General features: G+C 42.7%; 2 protein-coding genes across 6 annotated transcripts in view; one reads left to right on the top strand and one right to left on the bottom strand.

Moving 5' to 3' along the window:
* TAOK3 (TAO kinase 3) overlaps positions 1-9,073 on the top strand; it is a 155,380-nt gene extending 146,307 nt beyond the window's left edge. For all 5 annotated transcript variants that reach the window (XM_081037133.1, XM_081037134.1, XM_081037131.1 and 2 more), the window contains 3 exons: positions 126-338; positions 6,549-6,731; positions 7,835-9,073. In XM_081037133.1, coding sequence (XP_080893259.1) covers positions 126-338; positions 6,549-6,731; positions 7,835-7,996 — 558 coding nt within the window. In that variant the 3' untranslated portion in view covers positions 7,997-9,073. The remainder of the gene's footprint in view (positions 1-125; positions 339-6,548; positions 6,732-7,834) is intronic.
* A 5,735-nt stretch (positions 9,074-14,808) lies between these two features.
* On the bottom strand, positions 14,809-20,084 carry PEBP1 (phosphatidylethanolamine binding protein 1). The gene is made up of 4 exons (XM_081037448.1): positions 19,507-20,084; positions 18,247-18,356; positions 17,462-17,562; positions 14,809-15,792 (listed from the first exon to the last, which is right to left on the bottom strand). Exons 1-4 carry the CDS (start codon positions 19,846-19,848, stop codon positions 15,575-15,577), a joined length of 771 nt encoding a protein of 256 aa, XP_080893574.1. The 5' UTR covers positions 19,849-20,084; the 3' UTR covers positions 14,809-15,574.
* Positions 20,085-24,718: the final 4,634 nt, after the last annotated feature.

The raw sequence follows: 24,718 nt of genomic DNA, 5'->3' as shown, positions 1-24,718 counted from the left end.
CTAGTTGTGTGGGTCACTGCAGCAAAAGACAGATGGTCCCAGCACCTGTATTGTATCATTAGAATGGAAGATTTTCTGTATTTACTGATGTGTCTTTATTTTCCTTTTATTACTTTCCCACACAGGCCATGGAAATGCAAATTAAAAAACAGTTTCAGGACACTTGCAAAGTACAGACCAAACAGTATAAAGCACTCAAGAATCACCAGTTGGAAGTTACTCCAAAGAATGAGCACAAAACAATCTTAAAGACACTGAAAGACGAGCAGACGAGAAAACTTGCCATTTTGGCAGAGCAGTATGAACAGAGTATAAATGAAATGATGGCCTCTCAAGCGGTAAGTGGTTAGGTTTGGTGCCACGGCTTCAAGAGCTTTGGGAATCAAGAAAACTCAAGATCCAGCCTTTTGTTCCCAAGATGATTCTTGCACAAATTTAAGATATTGGTGTTTTTCTGCCCAAAGAACTGAGGAAATGAGGAAAGGACGACGCTGAAAGCCAAGCCAATGTGGATACTTGCTGGAATGTATCTTATAAGTTGGAACTCAAGGAATAACATGCTACATCAGACCTGTGGCACATAGGGATTTTGAGGGCAAGATGCAATAGATACCGCATATAATACCACTTTTATTCATCAGAGATGCTCAACTAATGTCAGGCATAAATAAGACACACAGACACATTCATTCAATAAACCTTTACTGAGTATCTGTGTCCAGCACTCTGCTGGGCTCAGAGATAGACTGATGAGCTAGAGAGACAGCAGTGGGTCCCTGTTTTCACACATGTCCGTCAAGTAAGGAGGTCAGATAATTAAGCAATAAGAATAAAGCATAATAAATGCTTTGAAGTGGGAGGTATCCGGCTGTGGGAGGATAAGTAGGAACAACTAAGCTGGTCTAGGGAAAGCTTCCCAGCAAAAGCCGAGAAGCTTTAAGGAATTGATGGAAGTAAACAGGGTCTGAAAGGGACCTACATAGGCGAAGGTCCAAATGATAGAAAGTGTGCATTTGGGGACTGAAAAAACTTTGGTTCTTGAGCCCAAAGGTTAAGGAAGAGCATTGTGGGAGCCCAGCAGGGAGAGGTCATAAAGGTTTTGGTAAGCCAGGGATGGGAGCTCACCTGGTCATTCAGCGAAGGTTTCAAACGATGGGTCTTAAAGGACAATAGTTCCAAACAGGCAGAAGAGGAAAAGTTACTCCTGGCAGAGGATACTGCTTTGCAAAGACTCAAAACCCTGAAAGAGGATGGCACATCTGAGAAACAATGAGTAGATATTGACAGTAGAGAAACAGAGCAAGTGCAGTGTTAACAGAGTGTAAACCAGGAGGGCCAGACCAGTCGGAAGGGTCGGAAAAGGCCACTCAGACACCCTGAGTATTGAAGCTGAGGTGTGGGGAGTACGTCCTAAGCAAAAGGAACTGCATTTGGAAAGATGGGAAAGACAGTGGAAGTCCATTATATTTGGAATAGAGAAAACGAGGAGGAGACTGACATGAGAATAAGACTGGAGGGTAAACAGGAGTGTAAACAGAAGGAAGCTGGTAGGTAGTCAGGGGTCAGATCCTCAGAAGCTAGGAGTTTCGACATTATTGTATAAACAATGGAGAGCTGCTGATGCCTATTTTAAGAAGGAAAGTGACAGGATCAGATTTGAGTTATAGAAAGATACTGGCAGGAATGTGGCAAATATAGGTAAAGAGACCTGTTAGGAAGCTATTGTAATAGTCTGAGAAAAAGGGGAATGAGGACCTGAACTAAGAGAGAACATGCTAATGGAATGGTGAAGAGGGAGAAATATTTAGGAGGTAGAATAGGTAGAACTTAGTGACCGATGTGAGAGGTAGGCTTGGTAAGAGTGGGATGACTCATCATTTTACAAAGACAAAAAAATAGAAGGAAGGGTGAGTTTGGATGCCTGGAAGATAATTGGCTAAGTTGTGGACGTGTTATTCGAACCATATGGGTATCCAAGTACAGAGGTACAGAAATGGAAATCTGCGGTTCAAGAGGGAGTCAAGATTAAAGACAAAATTTTAGGCATCATTGCTATATGGCAACACTTGGAGCTGTTGGGAATACCTGAGATCCTCTAGGGGCAGGAGGTAGCATGAGAGAGGGAGTGGACAAGGACAGATTTGCGGACACCAATGTGAGAGGGCTGAGTAGAAGTAGGACCAAAGGATAATCAGCGATACAGGGGAGAGGGGAGACCAGACAGCACATCTCAGAAGCCAGAACTAATGTTCTAGTGGATGACTTCAAATGTTGCAGAGACCAACTGGACCGAGCAGTAGATTTGTCCACTGAGTGTCCCAGACAATCAGTGGAGTGGTAGGAATGGAAGGCATGGTAGTGCAGACAAGGTGATTATTAAGTGAGAGTGCTTCTTCCAGATCCTCATCAGTGAAGGAAGAAAGAGAACTATAGCTAGAGATAGGGACAGTTAAAGGAGGACTTCTGTTAATTGGGAAAGCCTTAAACAAGGCTCTGAGCTGAGGATAGGAGCCAGTGTTCATTCATTTGTTCGTCCACCAAGTATGTATTTATTGAGTGTCTATACTGTGTCCCAGGCATCCTGGGATACTGTGGTGCCTAAGACAGTCATCAGTCATATCTGCATGGAATTTATAGAATGGAAGAAACAGACATTGAAAAAGTCGACTCAGTGTAATGGCAGAGCAAGTGCAATGTTAACAGAGTGTAAACCAGGAGGGCCAGGCCGGTCGGGAGGGTCGGGAAAGGCCACTCAGACACCCTGAGTATTGAAGCTGAGGTGTGGGGAGTACGTCCTAAGCAAAAGGAACTGCATTTGGAAAGATGGGAAAGACAGTGGAAGTCCATTATGTTTGGAATAGAGAAAACGAGGAGGAGACTGACATGAGAATAAGACTGGAGGGTAAACAGGTTCTAGATCATGCAGAGGCTCGTACACTTTCTTAAGAATTTTGATCTTTATCTTAAAAGCAATGGAAAGCTATTGAAGAGATGAAGGTGGGGACTGACATCAGATTTGCCTTTTTGAGCAATCACTCTGGTGGCATGTGGAGAATCTCCGGAGAGATGGAAAGAACAGATATAAGGAGGCCATTTAGAAAGTTGCTGCTTTTACTTGGCCACGAGGGAGCGGGGGCAGTCGAGATGACAGAAAAGTGACTGAATTGGAGAGATAGGCAGGAGGTGGAATCGAAAGCGTTTAGTAACAACTTGAATGTGGAGAGTGAGGTGTTAAGGAGAACTTCCAGTCTCTAGTTTGAACAAAATGATAGGTGATGGAGCCATATGCCTACACGGTAAGAAAGGAAGTAGCCGATTGGGGAAGTGAGACTGGAAAGATAATTGGTTATAGATATGTACTATATAGATATAGATATTAGTTAATATTAGACCTATTCAGCTTGAGGGCCTGGGAAACTTCCAGCTGCAGATGTCTCCAGTAGACTGGATAAGCTCGCCTGGACCCCAGAAGAGCAATCTGATGTAGAGGTGTAGATGTGGGGGCTTATTTGCATAAAGGTGGTAATTAAGGCCTTTGGAAAGCCATTGGAAGAGGGATTAGAGGAAGGAGATTGCCCACAACGAAGCCCTGAGGAACGCCCACGTTTAATGGCCCAGTGAGGTAGAGAGTACCGTGTTTCCCTGAAAATAAGACCTAACCGGAAAATAAGCCCTAGCATGGTTTTTCAGAATGACGTCCCCTGAACATGAGCCCTAATGCATCTTTTAGAGCAAAAATTAACATAAGACCCGGTCTTATTTTCAGGGAAACACGGTAGCTGGAAAAGGTGAGGGAGGAAAACACCAAGAGAGTGTTTGATATTTCAGAAGACAGGAGAAAGATTCCAGGAAGGAAGGGGCAATCCATAATATCCAGTGCTGCTTGGGAGGTCAGGTGAGATGCTGACCCCTTCCGGGTGGCCTCAGTGACCTCGATGTGAGGGGTAGGATCACCATGATGCAGGATGGGGTGGAAGTGAAGAGAAGGGGAGGGAGAGTTGATAGGGACATGATGGGTGATAGGATTTCTGTCTCGTTCATCTTTGTATTCTCAGCATCTGCACCCACAATTGGCGTACAGCAAGTGCTCAGTAATGCTTGTAGATGGGAGAGAGCTGATCAGGAATATAGGCTCATGACTGCCCTCGAATAAAAGAAGTCAAACACCCTTTGCTCTGAGCCAGGGAGGAGATAAAAATGTGTGTGATAATTTCAGCTGTCCTCAATTGACTGCTCACCATGTGCCTGATACTGTTTTAAGTATTTCGTGTTATTTCATTTTTGTGAAATGAAGTAGTTACTGTTTTAACCCTAATTTACCTGCGAGGAAACTAAGATTTATTGCGGTAAAGCCACTTTCTTTGGGCAGGAGTTGGCAAGCTTTTTCTGTAAAGGGGCAGATAGTAGTACATAGGTCAGGCCATGTGGACCACGGGTCTCTGTCACAACTGCTCAGCTCTGCCGTTGGAGTACAAAAGCAGCCATAGGCGATACATCAATGAACGAGCATGTCTGTGCTCCAGTGAAACTTAACTTACAAAAATAGGCAGCAGACCAGATTTGTGCCAACTCCTGACTTAGGGTGTCACCTGGCTAATGAGTGGTGGAGCTAGGATTCGAACCTGTTTTCAGGGGAGCCCATAAGCCTATATGCTTGGCCACTCCTGCATTAGGCTGCTTCTGTCACATCCTCTTCAGCTTCATCCATTTGAGAAAACAGACATGATGTTTACTTTTACAAAAGTTTCTGATGGATTTCATATGTTCACTTTTGGGGTGATGAATACCCAATACTGGAATAGCCTCTGATCTCTAACCTGGCACTTTGTTGTAGAGTTCCAGCTGGTACAGAATCACAAAGTGACTGACATTAATAATAGAATGCCAGAAATAAGAGGAGATGGAGGTGTTTGAGTGGTCTAAACTGCCCATAGGTTCAGCCACTCACCCACGTGGCCAGGGCTTACAGCAATTAATGCAGATGCGTAGAAAAGAACAGATCTTCATTCCCTTTCTTGGTAAGGAAGCTCCCATATCAAGAGGGAATCGATAACTATCTCACTGGGAGCCAGTCAACACTTTGGTATTTATCTGTTAGGCTGTTCCTGCTGCAGATTGACTGTTGATTGTGTCTACTCTTTCTTCTCCCTTCATAACTCGTTGAGGAAGTGAAAACAGAGATGTCCTCTTTAATGGATTTCAGTGAAAGCTGGTTAAGATTAATTATTGGAAAGTACCTTGGAAATACTATGATCACATTGTTTTGTATTCATTTGATGTAGTATGTATCTCCAAAAGTACTAAAGAAGACACTATGTAAATAACTTTTAAAACTATTCCAACGACGTTTCAAAAAGTCATTTCTCAATCAAGATATTGAGATGTATTGTTAGTTGTCACAAATCGTACACATCGGGGAGGAAGCACAGGCCACGGATAAATACTTTGACAAAAAGGTCTGTATGGAAACACGCAGGTAAACTCAAGGCAAACAGAACTGTCTAGTTCGAGAGTTCTGATGTCATCGTTCCCAGCCAGATTGAGGGCCTCCTCAATCTAGACAAAACCAAGCCGGAGGCAGAAGGGTCATCATCCCTTAAACATCCTTTCCCTGCCCGTGGCCCCAAATCTTCAACTCTGCTCGCTTTCAAGGTTGGCACTTCTGCTGGCTGGCTTGGCCCAGTTTGAGTGCTACGGGGAGCAAGAGGCAGGCTCTCAGGCCGGCTTATAATCCAGACTTCTGTGCTTCAAACCACAACATGCCCGTTACGACTATCAAGCTTACCTTCTGTGGGGGAGAGATTTTGAGCCGCTTCAGTTTTAGATTGGCTGGCAGCAGGATAACTTCTGTAGCCAACAGCAGGGACCAACCTGCTAGGAGAGCAACAGTATTGTGGTATATTCCTCAAGTGTTATGGAGATGGGACTCATTTGTTTGTTTGTTTGTTTTTATATAGAGCTAAGAATATCTAGATGTTTGGTGGTAGAAGATACTATGGAAATGGTTCGTCAAAATAATGTTAATAGCTACTATTTATTGAACACTTGGTATATATCAAGAACTGTGCCTAGGATTTTATATGAATTCTTTTATTTAATCCTCACCCCAGTCTTAGACAGTAGGAACTTGTTATTTTCCTGAAATGAAGAAAAAAAGAATACATGCGACTGGGAGAGGTTAAGTAACTTGCCAGGTGACACCCCTAAGTGGATGGCGGAGCTTGAATTCAAGCTTACAAGTCTGCCTCCGAAAGACACAGGTTCAGTCACTGGAGTGTGTAGCGTTCCTGACTCCTGCTAAGTGTGGTTTCCTTAAGAATGTTTTTGTTTTTTTAAGAAGGAATGTTTTCAGAAGAGAATGTTTTGAGACGTTTGTAGCCCACTGGGCAGAGTGTACCATTTTTGATTCCTACCTCTGGATGTACCCAGGGCGTCTGTCTGTTTTTCTGTGGGGACCTGTTTCACTCCAAACAACAAAACAGCCTCCAGTCATCCCCAAGTGCTGTAAGCCAGGAGTGAATTACAGTGTGTGTCTTCTGTGCCCGCAGTTACGGCTAGATGAGGCGCAAGAAGCAGAATGCCAGGCCTTGAGGCTACAGCTCCAGCAGGAAATGGAGCTTCTCAACGCCTACCAGAGCAAAATCAAGATGCAAACAGAGGCACAACATGAACGTGAGCTCCAGAAGCTAGAGCAGAGGGTGTCTCTGCGCAGAGCACATCTTGAGCAGAAGGTAAGGCAGTGTTCCCACGGGCCGTGTACAGCTGGGTGGGGGAGGGGCACAGCCTGGGGAACTGCCACTCACCGAGCCCTGCCTGTGTACCGGGGGATTGCAGTAGGCACCGCTCACTTGTTAGTTGTCACAAATTGTACAGATCGGGGAGGAAGCACAGGCCAAGGATAAATACCTTGACAAAAAGGTCTGTATGGAAACACGCAGGTAAACTTACCTGCCTTTATGCTCCTAGAGGTGGGCGTAATCTCATTCCACAGGCAGGATCTTAAGGCTCAACACGGTTCCGTTACTTGCACAAATCTGATCCCACAGCCTAAACTCTTTCTATCCCTCCGCTAGGAAACCCTCCACCTTCACAGCCAGAGGAATACATGGGTTCCTGGGTAGTTGATAGGACATGGAAGGTACGATGAGCTGATAGTATGGCTGCTGAATGGCACGAGGAAGCCACATGCAGTATTGGCTTTTATTTTCAGCTATTTCTAAATGAAAAGAAATCACCAGCAGGGCTCTTTTAAAAAATTAAAATGAAGAGAGGCTGGTATTGCCACGCATAATAAATGTTCTCTGAATTGAAATATTCATTGCTTTAGGTATTGCTGAGGAATATGAAGTAGAAAAGATTTCATAAAGCATCTCAAAGCTGTTAAGCATTTATTTGCTTAACCAGTAATTTGTGCTTCCTTCCGGTAGTTCCCTGAGACCAACATAGAAGACTATTTTCCCAGCTCCTGTTCTAGAGCTAAATTGCTAATGACCCAGGGGGTGTTTGGCTCTCTATGGGATAGTGACACAATCTAATTGTGCTTGAGTGTCTTTTAGCTTCTTTTGAGCCATCTCTTGCTGAGACAGGACACTGACCTAGATCAGCCCAGCTGCTTGGCTTGCTAGAATGGTAGCACTAACCCCAGGTGGGCCCCAAACATTTTTATTCTTGTGAGCAAGTTTTAAATATAATGGATTAGATACAAGACATTTATCACAGGATTCTCCCAGCCCCCTCCTCCCCCAGTCTAGTTTCCTCTCACTTCCTGTGTGTCATGTGCGTGTGCCTGTTGGGAGATCCTTTCATTAACAAGTGCTCATTGTGCTTATTTCAGATTGAAGAAGAGCTGGCTGCCCTTCAGAAGGAACGCAGCGAGAGAATCAAGTATCTGTTGGAAAGGCAAGAGCGAGAGATTGAAACTTTTGACATGGAGAGCCTCAGAATGGGATTTGGGAATTTGGTTACATTAGATTTTCCTAAGGAGGACTATAGATGAGATTAAATTTTTTTGCCATTTACAAAAAAAAAGAAAACAGAAAAAAATTCAGACCCCGCAAAACCACATTCCCCATTTTAACGGGCGTTGCTCTCACTCTCTCTCTCTCTTACTCTTACTGACATCGTGTCGGACTAGTGCCTGTTTATTCTTACTCCATCAGGGGCCCCCTTCCTCCCCCCGTGTCAACTTTCAGTGCTGGCCGAAACGTGGCCATCTCTTCTATTCATAGTACACGTCACAGTATTGATGTGATTCAAAATGTTTCAGTGAAAACTTTGGAGACAGTTTTAACAAAACCAATAAACCAACAACAAAAAAGTGGATGTATATTGCTTTAAGCAATCACTCATTACCACCAATCTGTGAAAGTAAAGCAAAAAAATAATAATAATAATAAATGCCAAGGGGGAGAGAGACACAATATCCGCAGCCTTACACCTTAACTAGCTGCTGCATTATTTTATTTTATTTTATTTTTTTGGTATTTATTCATCAGGAATTAAAAAAAAAAACAAAGTTTTATTAAAGATTGAAAATTTGATACATTTTACAGAAACTAATTGTGATGTACATATCAGTGGTGACATATTATTACTTTTTTGGGGATGGGGTGGGTGGGTGGGGTGAAGAGATCTTGTGATTTTTAAGAACCTGCTGGCAAGAGTTTAACTTGTCTTCAGCATATTCTGATTGTATCATAATCATTTTCTGCTGTTGCAGAGAATGTGAATACACTTAAGGAGCTCACAGAATCCCAGTAGCACAAATTGGGCTTTGGCAAATCGTGTATTTTGTGTATAGAAGGAATTTAAGGAGAGGTATTACTTATTTTCATATTGTATTTTAACTGTTTCTCTGATCAAATTTTTTTACTTCCTCCTCCTCTTCCTCCCCACCTGCCTCCTCTTCCAATTCAGTATTTGGAGTTCAACGCTGTCTCTCAATCAGATCATCTTGATCTTTTTCTTTAGTCCCCTTCCCCTCCCTAAGTCCCATATCTTGGTCATAAATATTGCATTATTCACACTTTCAAACTGTGTATTTTCTTACAATAAAAAATGATGAAAAAAAAAAGGCTTTACTTCTTTTGCATGCACTTTAAAAAACAACGAAACAAAACATTTTTCAGGTTCCAAGGAAGAGCATGATAAACTGTCAGAGCTTTTAATTATATTTGTAAATAAAAGTGTTCATCACATCGCCTTGCTGTGTTATTGTAGCAGGAAGTTTCCCTTCTAGGTTTACCAGTTCATGATTCAGAGGGAGGAGAGCCACCACCCTCCAGAAACCGTTCTCCGGAGCCCTGGTTGCTCCAAGAAGAGCCATTCAGGATTTTCAGGTAAAGCTGTGTCTTCCAAGTTCTACAGGACTGAAGATAGTGTTACATTGTCTGAAGTGGTCAACTGCACCTTTTTGCCCTTAAGAAAAGGACCATGTGCATACACCCACACACAGAGACTCCCAGTGTATCAGTCGCGTGTAGGAGTATGTATTGCTGAGGAGAGAATTTGGGCACCTTTAAAAAAAGTCAGGCTATGAAGAAGACATTATAGCCAAATATTTGAAATGATCCCACTGTCATAGATCCCCACCCGCCATGGTCTGCTTGTATGAGAATAATTTTATGTGCATGAGAATGAGGTGGCGAAATATATAACTTGTAGGAGATGGCTTTGGGGTCAAGACCATCTCAGTTAGATCTCATGTTCTTAGTGTTCTAAGTCCTGAATCTTTACCATGATGGCCTGAAGGTCACCCCTATATCCTACAGGACATTCAGTCATCACAGACAAATGTGACCAGTCATGATCTCTATGATCAACTAAAGCAGAGCGGTATACGCAAAATAATTATCAGCATGGGTTAACCCCAATCTTAAAGCCTTTAATAATTATCACCGGGTTTCCTAAGCACCTTAATTCATTGAAGTCTCTCTGTTAGGTATATCAGAAAATAATATTGGAAAGAAGACTCATATTTACCCCCCAAGCAATAGATAACCTGTATTTCATGCTTACGCTTACCATGTGATGGGACTCCATGCCAAACATTTTCAGATAAGGAAATAAGCTCAGACCAGGGTAAGTGGTGGTGGTGGAGACTGTATCGAGACCTATCTGATTTCATACTGCATAGGTCATACAGCCAATCAGAACATTAAATCAGTAAGGCAGAAAAACTTCATGTGGTCTATTACATCCATTTCTCTGTAGTGAAAAATGTCTAGCTAGCTTGTGAAAAAGCTTTATGTCTGTGAGATTGTAGGTGCTGATCTTTATGAAATGTCCTTCTTCACAAGTTTGTCAGTGATGTGTTACCAGAAGGAAGACCAGAAGGAGTGCGGGTCCCTGCTTCTAACACCTGGTATACACTGAGACTTCCAACTCCTAATACCTTCATGAGGAGACAGTGAGAATATAGACAAGGTCCAGAATGGCAGCAAGAGAACAGCTGGAAAGAAGTGCTGGGACAGCAGCAGAGAGCCAGTGTCCTGTATTCCAGCATACACTCACCTCCCCTGAGTTAAAAAGAATTATTACAGGTTTGTTATACATATTAGTAAGGACTGTACCTTTGATTTGCAATTATTCCTTCAGTGAATATTGACCTTATACGTCAGATACTCGAGATACATCAGTGTATCTTAAACGGGACAAGATCCTTGCCCTAATGGAGTGTACACTAGGGGTGGGAGGAAACTGATAATACAAAAATTATAATAATCTTACATGGTAATAAGTGCTATAGATCGAGGGAAGAGTAGGGAAGGGGGATCAGAAGTGCCAGGATCAGCATACATTCACTCATTCATTCAAGAAGTATTTATTGAGCATTTACTCTGTGCTGGGGTGGGGGGTAACAGTAAATCAGATGGATGGAATCAGTACTCTGCTGGAGCTCCACATGGTTTAAATCTCCACTGAAAAGTAAATTAGCAGTAGACTAGGTTAACCAACGGTGGGCTAAGATGAGCCATGACAGTGCAAGAACTGGGGGCTACCAGGAGTTTGAAGGAACTGCCAATGATGAGAGTCACAGGGTGTCAGAATCACAGGGTGCCAATGATGTCTGAGTTAAAGCATTTCTTGAATTTACCATCATCCGTCATTATTTGTTTATATATCTATTCAAGAAGGGTATTCCTGGGCAACTGGAAACATGCTTATGTAAGAACTCCATATACCACTCTGATTTTTAATTTAGTAATATATTTTGCCCTAGAAATGGTAAGCTACAAAAAGTACATTTTTATTGTCCCAGTTTGGCAGAGCGGTGTAAATCTTTCCTGCTGATTACAATGAAAAACTAGACAAAATGCAGAAGCAACTATCAGAGGACACTGGAAAATAAAAGCAGATGGATTGTGGAAAAGCAACCTAGACAGAGGAATGAAGGCAAAATAAAACCATTCTCAGATGAAGAAAAATTGAGAATTCATGATCAGCAGGCTTTCTCTACCAGAAATGAGAAAGGAATTGCTCATACTGAAGGGAAATGACACCAGAAGGAAACTTGGGTCTCTAAGGATGAAGGAAGAGCAACAAATGGTAAATATCTAGATAAATAGAAAAGACTTCTCCCTCATAGTCTTGAACTATTTTGAAAGATATGTATATATTTTTGTTGTTGAAAGCATTGTCTGGTGAGGGTTTCAATACATGTAAAATGTAATCCGTATGATAACTATGACATAGAGGTTGAGGGTTAAAGGATGTATTGGTTGCCATGCTTCTACATTTCACACAAAGTGGTACCATTTTTATTCTAAGCAGACTAAAAAATTAGTTATATATATTGTAACTCTTAGAGCAACTACTAAAAAAACAAAAAAGAAAACCCAAAGAGAGTAATAGCTTAAAAATCCAACAGATCAAAATATTCAAATAATCCCAAAGAAGGCAGGAAAGAGAGAACAGAGGGGCAAACAGAAAACATAAAATGGTAGACCTAAATCCCACCAATCAATAATTACATTGAATATTAACTCTCTCAACAATCCAGTTAAAAGGCAGAGATTGGCTGACCTTGACTTCATGAAGGGTCCAGTCTAATAGAGGAGATAAACATTAACAATTACATATACATATTTTTAAATGACAAATGTAATGTTGCAATAGCATAGTACAGGGTACTAGCCCAGTTAGGGAAGGATTCCCTGGTCAGTTAAGAGACTTAAAGTGAATGGGATATTGTCAAAGAAAGTGCGAGGGGAAGAAGATTCCAGGCAGCATCAGTAAAGGACCAAATCTGTTACTGTGTTTCCCTGAAAATAAGACCTAGCCGGACCATCAGCTCTAAGGTGTCTTTTGGAGCAAAAATTAATATAAGACTTGGTCTTTATAATATAATAATATATAATACCAGGTCTTATATTAATTTTTGCTCCAAAAGATGCATTAGAGCTGATGGTCCAGCGAGGTCTCATTTTCAGGGAAACAGGGTTGTAGCCTGGTGTGTTCAAGAAACTGAGAGAGGCAAAAAATTTGAAGTTCAGTAAGACAAATGGTGGGAAGCTAGAGGCAAATAGGGGTCAGATCACATAGAGTCTGACAGGCCATGTTCAGTATCGGGCCTGTATCCCAGAGCAACAGCAAACTGCTGGAGAGCTTTAAGTAGACAATTTAAGGACAGAAGTCCCTGGCTCCCTGATCGAGAAGAGGATTTAGGCCATGTATTATGATACGAAAGTATTAGAGAGCTACCAACCCTGTTTCTGAGATGAGGTCCTGTCTCTAAATCAGGGTTTAATTTAGGGGTTGCAGAGAAATTGCCTTGTTTGACCTATGTTTCCCCATGAAATCAGAATGCTGAGCAGTTCCCAACATTCCAGGGTCGTGTTAGAAATACTGTGCTCTGGAAGGGCTGCTAAAGCTGTACCATGGTGAGTACAGACTCCTGTGTCTCTTCATGCTAAACCTTTTTAAAAGCACACTTTTCCTAACCATGTAGCGAGGCAGGAAACTGCCTTGAGGAAAGTGGCTGTTTGTAGACTTTGTTCCTGTATCAATCAGATCAAGTGAATCATTTACATATATGAATTCACTTAATCTCAACAAAAAATTATTTTGTTCTCCAACAACCCTGTGAGGTAAATGCAGACTAAGATTCCCCCACTCATTTTTCACGGGACAAGGCTGAGCCTCTAAGGGAATCTGTGTGTAAATGGGCATGGTGGTGACGAAGTGGGCTGAGGCCAGAGCTGGGTTCAGAACCTGGAGTCCCCACTTCCTAATGCAGTACCCCTGGACAAGATCACTTCACCTTCCAATTTAAGAGGTGAAACATGGTATTCCATTGTTTTTAAGGTTACTATTTTTTCGTATGTATTGTTCTTTTGTGAACTCGTGCATAGTTTTTTGGGTTGGGTTATTTTGACCTTTCTTGGAATGATTTATGAGTCTACACCTGTTTGAAACAAGGAAACAGATTACTATGATTCCTTATAAATCTTCAGTTGATTTAAAAAGTACCATGGTTAGCAAGATAAAAGTCCCAAAGAACACAGTTTAGAAAGAGTAAATGATTTTAAATATAAATAACAAATGGTCAAATACTTTAAAAGTCTGAGAAAACTGGTAAGGATGTGGAAAAAGTTACTTTCATATACCACTGACATGAATATAATCAGTGTGATCTTATTGGAGGGTGGTTTGTCAGTATCAGCATTGAAAATGTATATATCAACTGATTATTTCAATCCTAGAAATTTATTCCACTAAATTACTTGCAAAAGCATTTCATACATATAGTTTGCTGAAGCACTGCTTATAATAGCAAATAACCAGAAATAATCTTATCGCAGTAGGGAATTAGACTGGTTAAATTATGGAATACGCATAAAAGAGAATATTTGTTCAAAATATTGACGTGAATTGTGGTGACCTGGTAACCAAAGATAATAGTGTACGAAGGTATATTAAGTAGGGAATAGAGAGAGCAGAACAATATATACCAGTATGTGTAACAAGACTATAATTTCTTAAGGATAAAAATGTGGATACACACTGATATGGATATTTACATTTTCTTCTGAAAGAAAACTGGTAACTGCCATTGAGATGGGAAGGTTAAAGACATCTTCTTCCTGTACTGTTTGCCCTAACCACGTGCATGTATTAATTTTCATTTATTTTTAAGGTCAACAGGGTAGTTGTTTTCTTTACAACTTTGTTTTATATTTAAATGAATCTTAAAACTCTCAAGTTAAAATTACTCTACCTTATCTGCCCCCAGAGATGACATGAGGCAACACTTCCAGCAGCTTTTCGGAGAAGGGCAGCAGTGAAAGGTGGGGGAAAGGCCCAGCCTTGCTTAGCACCTGCCAGGCCTAATTCAGGAGCCTGTCTGCACCACAGACCAGGTCAGTGATTCAGACCTTCAAGCACCTCCTTTCCTTTCTTTTGGTTCAAATGTTGTGAGTGATCTGTCCCCACCCCAACCCTTTGGTACTGATTCCATATGGGTTATAAGTCAGAACAAGGAGAGGTGTAGGCTATTTCTGAGCCGTTGCTATGGTGTCTGCACACAACTACACCATAGGGATCACTTACAAAAAGCAAAAGTGCTTTTGGGGCAAGACTTGGCTAAGGCTTTGTGATGTTTTAAAAAAAAAAAAACAAGTTTCAATTAATAGTTGCTCCTGTTCGAGTTGAATGGCATGTGTGTAAGTGTGGACCCTCTGTATGGTCCCTGAATCAAGTCCCAATCATTACTGCTGGTCAGGGAAAGGGGTATTCACCCTTAGAGGTCGTCTCTTCACTTCCCACGTTTATGAAACCCCATACACAAAAGCACAAAATATCTGGAGGCCCAGTTTGTCCACACAAGGTTTTTAATTTTATTCAACTCTAAGCAAATAGCAGAACTAACACAACATTTAGCAACTCCAGACTGGCTTTTTTTTACACCAGTGAAGAAGGATCAATTTAATAAGCACAGACTTACAGATTTCTGATTACCTCACCCAGCCCTGCAGCTCATCTCGACAGCCGTGCCTCAACAGGAAAGCAACTGTCCCCATTGCTTTTTCCAGTACTGCTCTTTAAAGGACTCAAAGTAGGATACCGACACCTAGTAACCAATCCAAGACGAACCATATTGGGGGTTAGCAGACATGTCAGCCTCTGGTTGCCTAGTGAGAAACAGGGCTGGGAAAACACATCTCAGTAGATGTCATCAGGCACAATTCTCAGGGTCACAAAGAGAGGCAATCTTTTTTTTTAAATAACCTCCCTTAAAGATTTTTCGATGTTCAGCTCTATTATAAACCGTTCTTACCTACATTTTTTCTTCTTTAAATTCTGGATTGCTAATCTTACATTAACAAACTGATGACCCAATCATAGTACCAAAATATCCCCCAAAATGGAGTTCAAATTTGACCAAAACATAAACCAGGGTCTGTGACCCTGTACAATTATAAAGGACAGGCAGAAGGAAAAGTCACCCTAAACCACTATCAGCTCAGGTCTCGCCTGAGAATGGGAACGGGGTAGAAGAGAAATCTACATGCATCACTGAACTTGAGAACACTGCTTGGGGGCTCCAGGGTGACTTCTGTCTCCTGGTTTTCCTCTACTTCCCAGACAGCTGCTCATAGAGTTTGGGCACATAGTCATCCCATTCCGCCTGGTAACACGTGCCAGCCACAGGGGTCCCAAGCTCATACTTCTTGCGGAAAGCTGCCACCTTGAATTTGCCACGGTGGTCTCCAGATCGGTTGCTGAGAATGGGCTCATCACACTTCAGCGGTTTGTCCTGCTCATAAACCAGCCAGACATAGCGGTGAAGGCCTGGAGGGAGAGGCAGGAGGGAAGATGTATACACAGCTGGGCGTCTGATGGAGACATCACCCATTTTCATAGGCTTTGCCAACACGGAAGGACCCAGACCACGCTTTTTCAGAGGAGGACACTGAGAACCCAGAGAGGTAGAATGACTCAGGTCACTCACCTGCTGAACATCACCCCATGTCTCTCCACTGTTAACTGGTACCATGTTTCCCCAAAAATCAGACTTAACCGGAAAATAAGCCCTAGCATGATTTTTCAGGATGACATCCCCTGAACATAAGCCCTAGTGAGTCTTTTGGAGCAAAAATTAACATAAGACCCGGTCTTATTTTCGGGGAAACACGGTATAAAGTCCTCGCCCTGCATTACAGCCTCTAAGGACCTGCAGGATCTGGCCTGCTCACCCCTCCAACCGCTCTGCTCCTCATTCATCCCACTCCAGGACCTGCCCCTCTCCAGTCACTTCCCACCACTCCCATCAGAATGCCCATTTTACTGCTGTCACAGTCACACTGCTATCTAAAACTCTTACTTTTCAATTTAATCTCCCTGCTAGAGAGATCCATAAAGCCATGGCTTTTGTCTTGTTGACCATCATCACTCTAGAACCTACCTTAGTGCCTGGCACAAAAGAAGTGCTAAAAATATGAGAAGCAGATGAAGGACACGGCAAATCACTGACCAGGTACTCATCATACCACAATCAAGCCTACACAGACTAAAGAAGAACATTATCTTTCTACCTCCAATGCTTACTTCCTTAGAAGAGACCTGCTTGGAAAGAAAAGACCCCAACTCATTTTAACCAACTAAGCAGTAGCAAAGAATGTTTAAAACGAGCCAGCAAGCTTTCTACAAGTTGCAATTAAGTACTGGATACAAATAGATGCCATGAGTCTTTTTTAGGTTATTTAAAGAAAAGTTATTTAAATATTTGCACACCCATGTTCATTGCAGCATTATTTGTAATAGCCAAGAGGTGGAAGCAACCCAAATATCCATTGACAAATGAATGGATAAACAAACTGTGGTGTTTGTGTACAATACTATTATTCAGCATTAAATATATTATTCAGTATTAAAAAAGGAAATGCTGTCGCTTGCTACAAGGATGAATTTTGGTATGAATCTACATGGATTTTTTTCACTTTAATTTGAAGATCTCATTGGCTTTATTAAGCTATTCATGAATTCGGCAGCATCTCATCTAGCAACTAGTAGGGTGCTCCTACATGGAAGGGTGCTTTACCGGGATCTAGTGAAACTTTCATATACTGCTGACATCATTTCTGAGAGCTTTTATGGGAACTAGGAGCTCAGAGAACACACAGAGCAAAAGCTGAATACAGCCATGCAAGAAGCCATTCCAAGCATTCTACAACATTGCTTCCTGGTATAATATCTTTCTCACCAATTTCCTGCTTACTAAAGGCTTGGCAGCTAAGGCCTAACGCTAACAGAAGTCCGCCTAACCAGAACCCAAGGTGCTGGCCCCTGACTGCTGCCTTGGAGGTGAACTACACTGCCTGAAATCTCCACTAGGGTAAGGGCTCTCATAAATAAAAGAAGAAAGCTCTAAGAACCAAACTAAACTTTGCAGCATTTTAGGCCAATCCTATTCTCCACCCAGGCTCCCCTCCACATCCCCCCAACAGCAGCCTTTACTGACCTGTGCCCTTGGGAGGCCCAGAGCCCACGTAATCGGAGAGGACTGTGCCACTGCTGACGTCGTTGCCCTTCATATTGACCACCAGAAAATGATGCCATTCCCTACGAAGAATACAGGACCATCAGCTCTACTGGAAATTAGTACACACTCAACAAACAAGCATGAAGTCGATGTTCCGTGCCAAGATGCAGCAATGAAGTAGGCCTGCCTTCTTGGCCACTGCAAACCTCATGTGTCTGCAGAAGAGAGGACTCTGTACCTCCCTCCGAGATTGTCTAGAGCAATGGTCAGCAAACATTTTGTAAGGAGTCAGACAGTAAATGTTTTAGGCTTTGAAGTTCATACCCTCTCTGTCACAATAACTCAACTTTCTGGCTGTAGCATGAAAGCAGCCATAGATAGGATTTAAATAAGTTATCATGGCTGTGTCCCAATAAAACTTTATGGACACTGAAATTTGAATATCATGTAATTTTCAGATGTCAAAAAAATAATTATTCGTCTTCCAATTTTCCCCCAGTTATTTAGAAATGTAAAAAAACCATTCTTAGCTCCTGGGGCTGCAAAAAAACAGGCCTCAGGCAAATCTGGCTGTCAGCTGCAGTTTCTAGTCTCCTGGTCTAGGGAGTAAAGAGGCCAGAAAGGCACACTCTGGTTTAACCACATAGGTGAACCTTCCAAATTAGTCCAGTAGCAGAGCATGTTCAGTGGGGGACTTCACACAGTGCAAGAAGCGCCAGCTCATATTTGGATGACTTGCTGTTCCCCAGCTCTCCCCAACTTGCCTATATTTGGGGTCTTTCCTGCTGGGAGCATCCGGGTCAGTCAAGACCAAGGTGTAGAGTTTACCTGCGTCAAGGCCATCCCATGTAATACTGGTGGGCCGGTTCTTAACCTGAAGGAAGGAACCAGTTTAGAGTTTAGAATTCAAAAGTCAGAGTTAAAATGACAGAAATGCTCAAGAAACCAATACTCATTGACCTTAGGCTCCTCAAAGGCAAAACAGATTATTAATTAAAGCTAAAGTATATTGACTCTACCAAGAGCCAGAAGCTGAAGTTTTATATACTCTATTTATTTTAGTCCCAACAACACTGATATCGGAGCATGTTATTAACAGAAAGAGGTGGCGTCAGGATTTCAACCCTGGTGCTGACTGAGTCCTCTTCACTACAATCTTACATTGTCTGGAACGACAGGGTCTCCCGATTTGGTGACCTGTTACTTAGGGCCCGCTAAATTGAAATCTAAATTAACTGGACATTTAAAAGTGCACAGAAAATGAGAACGCCGAGGTGGCCGGACGTGGGCCATGAATCTCGGAAAAGGGAGGCTGCAGGACAAACACCTCATATTTAAACATCCAAAACCAAGAACTCGTCAGAGCAGTTTATTCACACCACTGCCATGGAGCTTAGAGACCAACAACTAGCAACAGTGTCGGGCACTCTAGTTTCTCCATTTTCAGCAGCCAGGACCTGGTCCTGCCTCAATCAGGGAATCAGAGGCCAAACGGTAAAACAAGGCCCGTTGCCCTAGAGCCTTCCAGCTGTAGAAGTCACTACACCACGCTCTTGAGCTAAAACAAAGGAGGCCTCGCTGGGCACCGCTGATCACCGGTTACATAATGCGTCATATGTCCTCGGGTGAGGCTCCTGCTCCCCCAAATGAGGCCTAAACTCCGAGACCCGGGGTAGGGGGCAGGGAGGCTCTCATCCCGCCAAGGGCACTCCATCCTGGGCGCCGCCCCCTCCCCACCCCCCCCCACCCCCCCCCCCCCGCCCCTGCCCCGGGTGGTCCGAGCTATCTCCGGGCCTAGACCCCGGCCGGTGCCTCGAAGTCTCGGAAAAGAGGCTTCATTCCTCCCGCAGGCCGCGGCTCACCCGCCAGGTGGATTCTGGATGCCCCGCGGTAACCGCAGGCCTGCAGCCTGGGTACCGCGACCCCTACTACTGGTGGGTCGGGCGCAGACAAGCCGCCACGTCCTCCCCACCTCCCCCGGGCCTCCCGCCTCGAGCAGCTGCAGCCCCGCCGTCCTCGGGTACCTGGGTGGGTGTCAGCACTTTGCCCAGTTCGTCGATCTCCGCCCCGGCGTATTTGACCTGCAGCGGGTGCTGCGGCTGCTCGTCCACTTCCTGCAGGCTCAAGGGCCCAGACCACTTGCTGAGGTCCATCGGCTTCGCGGGGCCAAGCGGCAGAACAGCCGGGAGAGCCGGGGAGACCGGGCCCAGGTCGGCAGCACAGACCGCGGGCAGTCCGCTAACAGGCCGAAGGCAACACAAACCCACCAGCAGGGGCAACGCATGCGCAGCAGCCACCGCCCGGGCCCCTCTGCTCACTGATTGGTCAAACCAGGTAGCGCGCGGAGCCTGGCGCTCCCGGGTCATTGCAGCCGGCTTTGCCTGTCTTTTTTCTGGGAGGTAATGTGCAATCCGCCGTCGCCGAGTTCCCCGGACAGGCTCGGCTCGCAGAACCGTTGTTTAAAGAAATGCAGTTGAGCTAGCCTTGATTTTGAAAACCTTTTTGCATGATTCTTACCTCCACTTTATAAACTCAGAAATGGTAAGGCCTCACTGTTCTATTGCTCTTCCCAAAACAAGCCCAATTAACCCCGCCTCTCTGTAATTTCGCGCATGCTCACTTGTTTTGGTAATGGCCCGGTGAGAGGGCCTGAGCGAACTTTTGAGCATTTTTCTCAAAGGATAAAAATATTTGCAGCTATAATTGATCTCCCTCATACCCACTTGGTCCAAACAAGATTCCTGAGAAATGATTTTTTTTTTAAACCATAATTATTCCTGTTTTGCTGACACGAGGCTCTGCTTCTACTAAAACTTACTGTGGCCACAAAATGCCTTCTTTTTGCTAAATATAAAGAGTACTGTTTAATAGTTCTTGTCTGATTTGATCCTAGGACAGCCTTTGACATTGATAACTACCTCCAGGGATTAAAAAGTTCTCTGTTGTTTTTATTTCTTATTAGGAAGTAATACAAGTTCATTGTAGAAAATTAAGAGAAAAAGCCCTAAGAAGTAAATAAAAATCATTTGTATTCCACTGCTTGGATATAAACATCAGTAACAATTTGAGGTATATATTTCCAATTATGAAACTATGAGTATAGATAATATTGTTCTGTTTATGCACAAAAATACTTGCATTATACTCTACCATTTTAGAATATCAAAATGGGGAGAATCTTTTCACAACGTATACGTAATATTAAATCACCGATGCACACTTTAAATCTTACAATTTTATATGTCAATTATATCTGCACAAAACTGAAATTAAAAATAGATTTTCATTATTTCAATGGCTTATTCTACTCTGGATGCACCACAATTTATTCAACAAACTTCTTGATTTGGACATTTATGCTGTGCTGTTATTTCTCCTTTTACAAATATCACTGAAATGAACATCCTTATACATAGACATTTAAACGTCTGGTGGATAGGTTTAGGAAAATTTTATGGGGGCTAGCTAGGTTAAAGGATATGTACTTTATAGGGATGAATCACAGCTAGTTTATGGATAGGAAGCAACCCCTTCAAGACAAAGCACTGGTATGATTATCGGTTCTTTCCATCATTCATTCTATAAACACATTTTGAGAATCTCACGAACAAAAGGATAAACAAACCCTACCCTCGTGGGAGTATATATTCTAGCAGTAGAGAGAGACATTAATCAAATGACATTTAGTGAAAGTAAAATTACAAACTGAGATAAGTGCTGGAGAGAGAAGACAGGCCCATGTGACCTCAGGAGTCACCCTCAGGCTCAGGGCAAGGACGATGCTGTGAGAAGATAGGTGATGGAAGCAAAACCTCTTGGGCAAGGTGGAAAGAAATTCTAGATATTTCTGCTCCTGGCTACCATTCTTGCCCCTTCCCTACCCCAACAAGCAAACGATCATCCGGCCTATAAATTCTACTTAAATGCCCCTCCAATGGGTCCACTTCTCCATGCCACCCCCCTTTCCCAGTAAAAACTTTGGTGCTGCTCTCCTTGACCACTGCCTCCAGGGTTCCCTTCTAGCCCATTCATCTTTCTCAGATGTCAATCAGGTCAATCCATAGCTCACCTCTCCTCTTTCCCTAAAGCCTTCTATGGTTTCCCATTGCCTCAGGATGAAATCCAGACCCTGAATAGGGCCTTGTAGACTTCTCCCACCTCCCTTGCATTCTTCTCTCCAAACGCTCTTAATGTGTTTCAGTTCCAACTTGCCTTTCTACCTCCGGGCCTTTGCACATGTTGTTCCCTTTTCCTGGGACACTGCCCCCTGCCCCCAACCCTCGTTGTAATCATCCCAGCTCACTTTTACTCATCTCAAAGATCACTACCATGTTCTCCCATTTATCAACTCTGGGAAAATGCTCCGCTCTCTGTGCCCACGTCTATTCTGTATTTTCTCTTTCCTAATATTCAGAGCGTTTAGGATTACAAATTTATCATCTGAACCACACCACCACCCACTTGAATATAAACTCCATGAGGATTATCTCTCATTTACTGGTCTTCTCCCCAGCACTTAAAGTAATACCTGGCACACTTGGTACGTGATAGTATCATTATCATTATTATTATAAGAAAATCAGTGAATTTTTAAAAAACCATTTAGTTGGTTTTCGGTTCAGATCACTAAATTTTCACTTTCTGATAAAATATCATATTCAGGAAAGACAGGCCATTGCACCTATAATTCTGACATCGACAGCACCTGACATTAGCAGCAGTCAGAGAAAGCAGAGAACCTTTCCTCTCACTGTTTATATTAAACAGCTCTTATTAAATGCTCATGAGATAATAGATGCCATCCCACAAGCCATGTGTTAAAAAAGAAAACCGTTTGGTCTGAAGAGATGGTTGGACCTTTATAGAAAACGCTCAAGAAGAGATTTTCAGAACTTGCTTTAAGCTATTCTCTGGGACTAAGCTCAGAAGCTCATTGGATGTTTAAGAGGTAAAAGGACTTTATGCAGAGCCTATTGGATACAAAGTGCTTAATGTGCTTTATTTAGTTCCTTCAACTGTCCTGGGAAGGAGGTGGTTATCTTGCTTTATAGACAAAGTAATAGAGGCTCCGAGTTATTGGGAGGGACCACCTGGATCTCCCCCACCTTTCTCTCTCTCTATTAGCCATGGGTTGCTGTCTTCACTGAGGAGAGAGAACTGGATCCACTTCCACTAAAACAATGGTTGGAACCAACCAAACCATATTTGCTGGGTGCCTACTGTGTGCAGGCCAGAGTAGTCCAATAACAACCACACCATTTACCAGGTGCATGCTATATGCAGCTCCGTGCATTCCAATAAAGACCATACCATCTACCAAATGCCTATTCTAGATATGCTCCAATGAGAACAATTACCATATACTGAGCACCTATTGTGTGCAGGTCAGAGTGTTCCAATGAGGAAGGCTGGCATTTACTGACCATTACCACTGCCGTGTGCCAAGCCCTGACCAAAGGCCTTGACACAGCGTTTCATTTCATCCTCACACCAACCCAATGTGGGAGGTACTGCTACATATTATCCCCATTTTATAGATATATAAACTGAGGCTCAGAAAAGTATAAGTAGCAAAGCAGGATGAAAGCCCAGCTGGCTCCAAAGGCCAGATGCAAAGTCCTTAAGCACACCCCAGTAGGAGTGCTTGGAATAGAGATGAGGCAGGCATGGTCTCTGCCCTCCAGAAAACTTTCCCCTGTGGTTAGTCACCAGGAAAACCCCACATAGCAACCCTGAGAATGTGCCTTTCAGGTCTGACTCGTGGTAGAGTAACTGGCCAGGACCCCAGCTGCTGTACTCTGCTTTTAGGCCAAGGCCATGCTTTCACAAGCCTTCTGACACCTTAATTTTAGCCCAGTGAGACCTACTTCAGACTTTTGGCCTCCAGAACTGTAAGATAATAAATTTGTGTTGTTTTAGGCCGCTACGTTTGTGGTAATTTATTAAAGCACGTGACTTATCCTAAGCCTCAGTTTCATCCTCTCTAAAATGGGTTTACCCATACCCCTGAGATGATCATTGGGAAGCACATATGATGTGCTTCATATACAGCCTGGCACCCCCAAGTGGGAGCTATTACTGTTATTATATGTTCATTATATAAAAACTTATAAATAAGCAAACAAATTTAAAATTAACTAAGTAATGGGGGAAGAGGGGTCCACAGTGTGAGGGATATAAATGATGAACGTCTAAGTATTACCTTGTCTTGTACACCTGAAACTAATAAATTAAATAAATTAAATTAAATTAAATTAACTAAGTAAAAACCTTTAGTAATCCTACCACCCATAAGCAATGAACATCTTGCTGTATTTCCTTCCAGACTTCCTTCTATGCATGTAAATGTGAATATGCGTATATGAAAGTGTGTTTTCAATATAAATTGGGTCAAATTGTCTTTTCTTGCTGTTGTGTAATTTACCTTTCTTCACTTCCTCCTGTCATAACTATAAATTACTACAGAAACATTCTTAATGGCGTCACAGGATTCTGGTGTACAGATTGTCACTTGTTTATAAACACAATCCCCCATTTGGGAACATTTAAGGTGTTTTTAAGGTGTTTTCACTATTATGCTATAGAAATATCTCTGTAATATATATCTTTTTTCATGTAGCTTCATACACTTACTTGGTTGGTTGTTTTCTCCTTAGGGTAGAATCCTATAGGTGGTGTTACTGGGTGGAAGAACATTCGCATTTCGAGGTTGGGGTACAAAGTTCCACATTGGGTGGGGCCTCTGTGCTGATCAATTTTTAAGCCAAAAGGGAACCTAGTGATCAACCAGGTTTCCCTCTCAATTGTTTTCAAACATTTCTATCTCCACAAAGTTTTATTTTCATGTTTCTGACAATAGATATAGAATATGTGAGCGACACAAGAATACATATATACTTTTGTATTATTTCTCATTTAATATTCCATTTTGAACATTTTCTGATATTACATGCAGTTCCAAAAAATGGTTTTTAAAAATGACTGCCCAATACGATGGCATCATGAATTATGTAATCATGCCTTTGATGTTAGAGTTGAGACTGTTTCTCATTTACCCTCTCATTTGACAGTCGAGGAAACTGAAGTTCAGAGAAGTCTTAGGGACCTACCTGCCGGAAGGCCGACATCCAGCTGAGAAGTGAACCTGTTTGGTCTGTGGTGAGAGCTCTCTGCAGAGTCAGGAGCAGGTCTGGGCAGAGGCAGGGCGCCCGAGAGAGATCGTCTGCCAGCCACAGC

Source organism: Rhinolophus hipposideros (assembly GCF_964194185.1).
Source record: "Rhinolophus hipposideros genome assembly, chromosome: 24".
Lineage (NCBI taxonomy): Eukaryota > Metazoa > Chordata > Mammalia > Chiroptera > Rhinolophidae > Rhinolophus > Rhinolophus hipposideros.
Note: the sequence above shows the minus strand (reverse complement) of the source record. Positions and strands in the feature narration are given on the sequence as shown.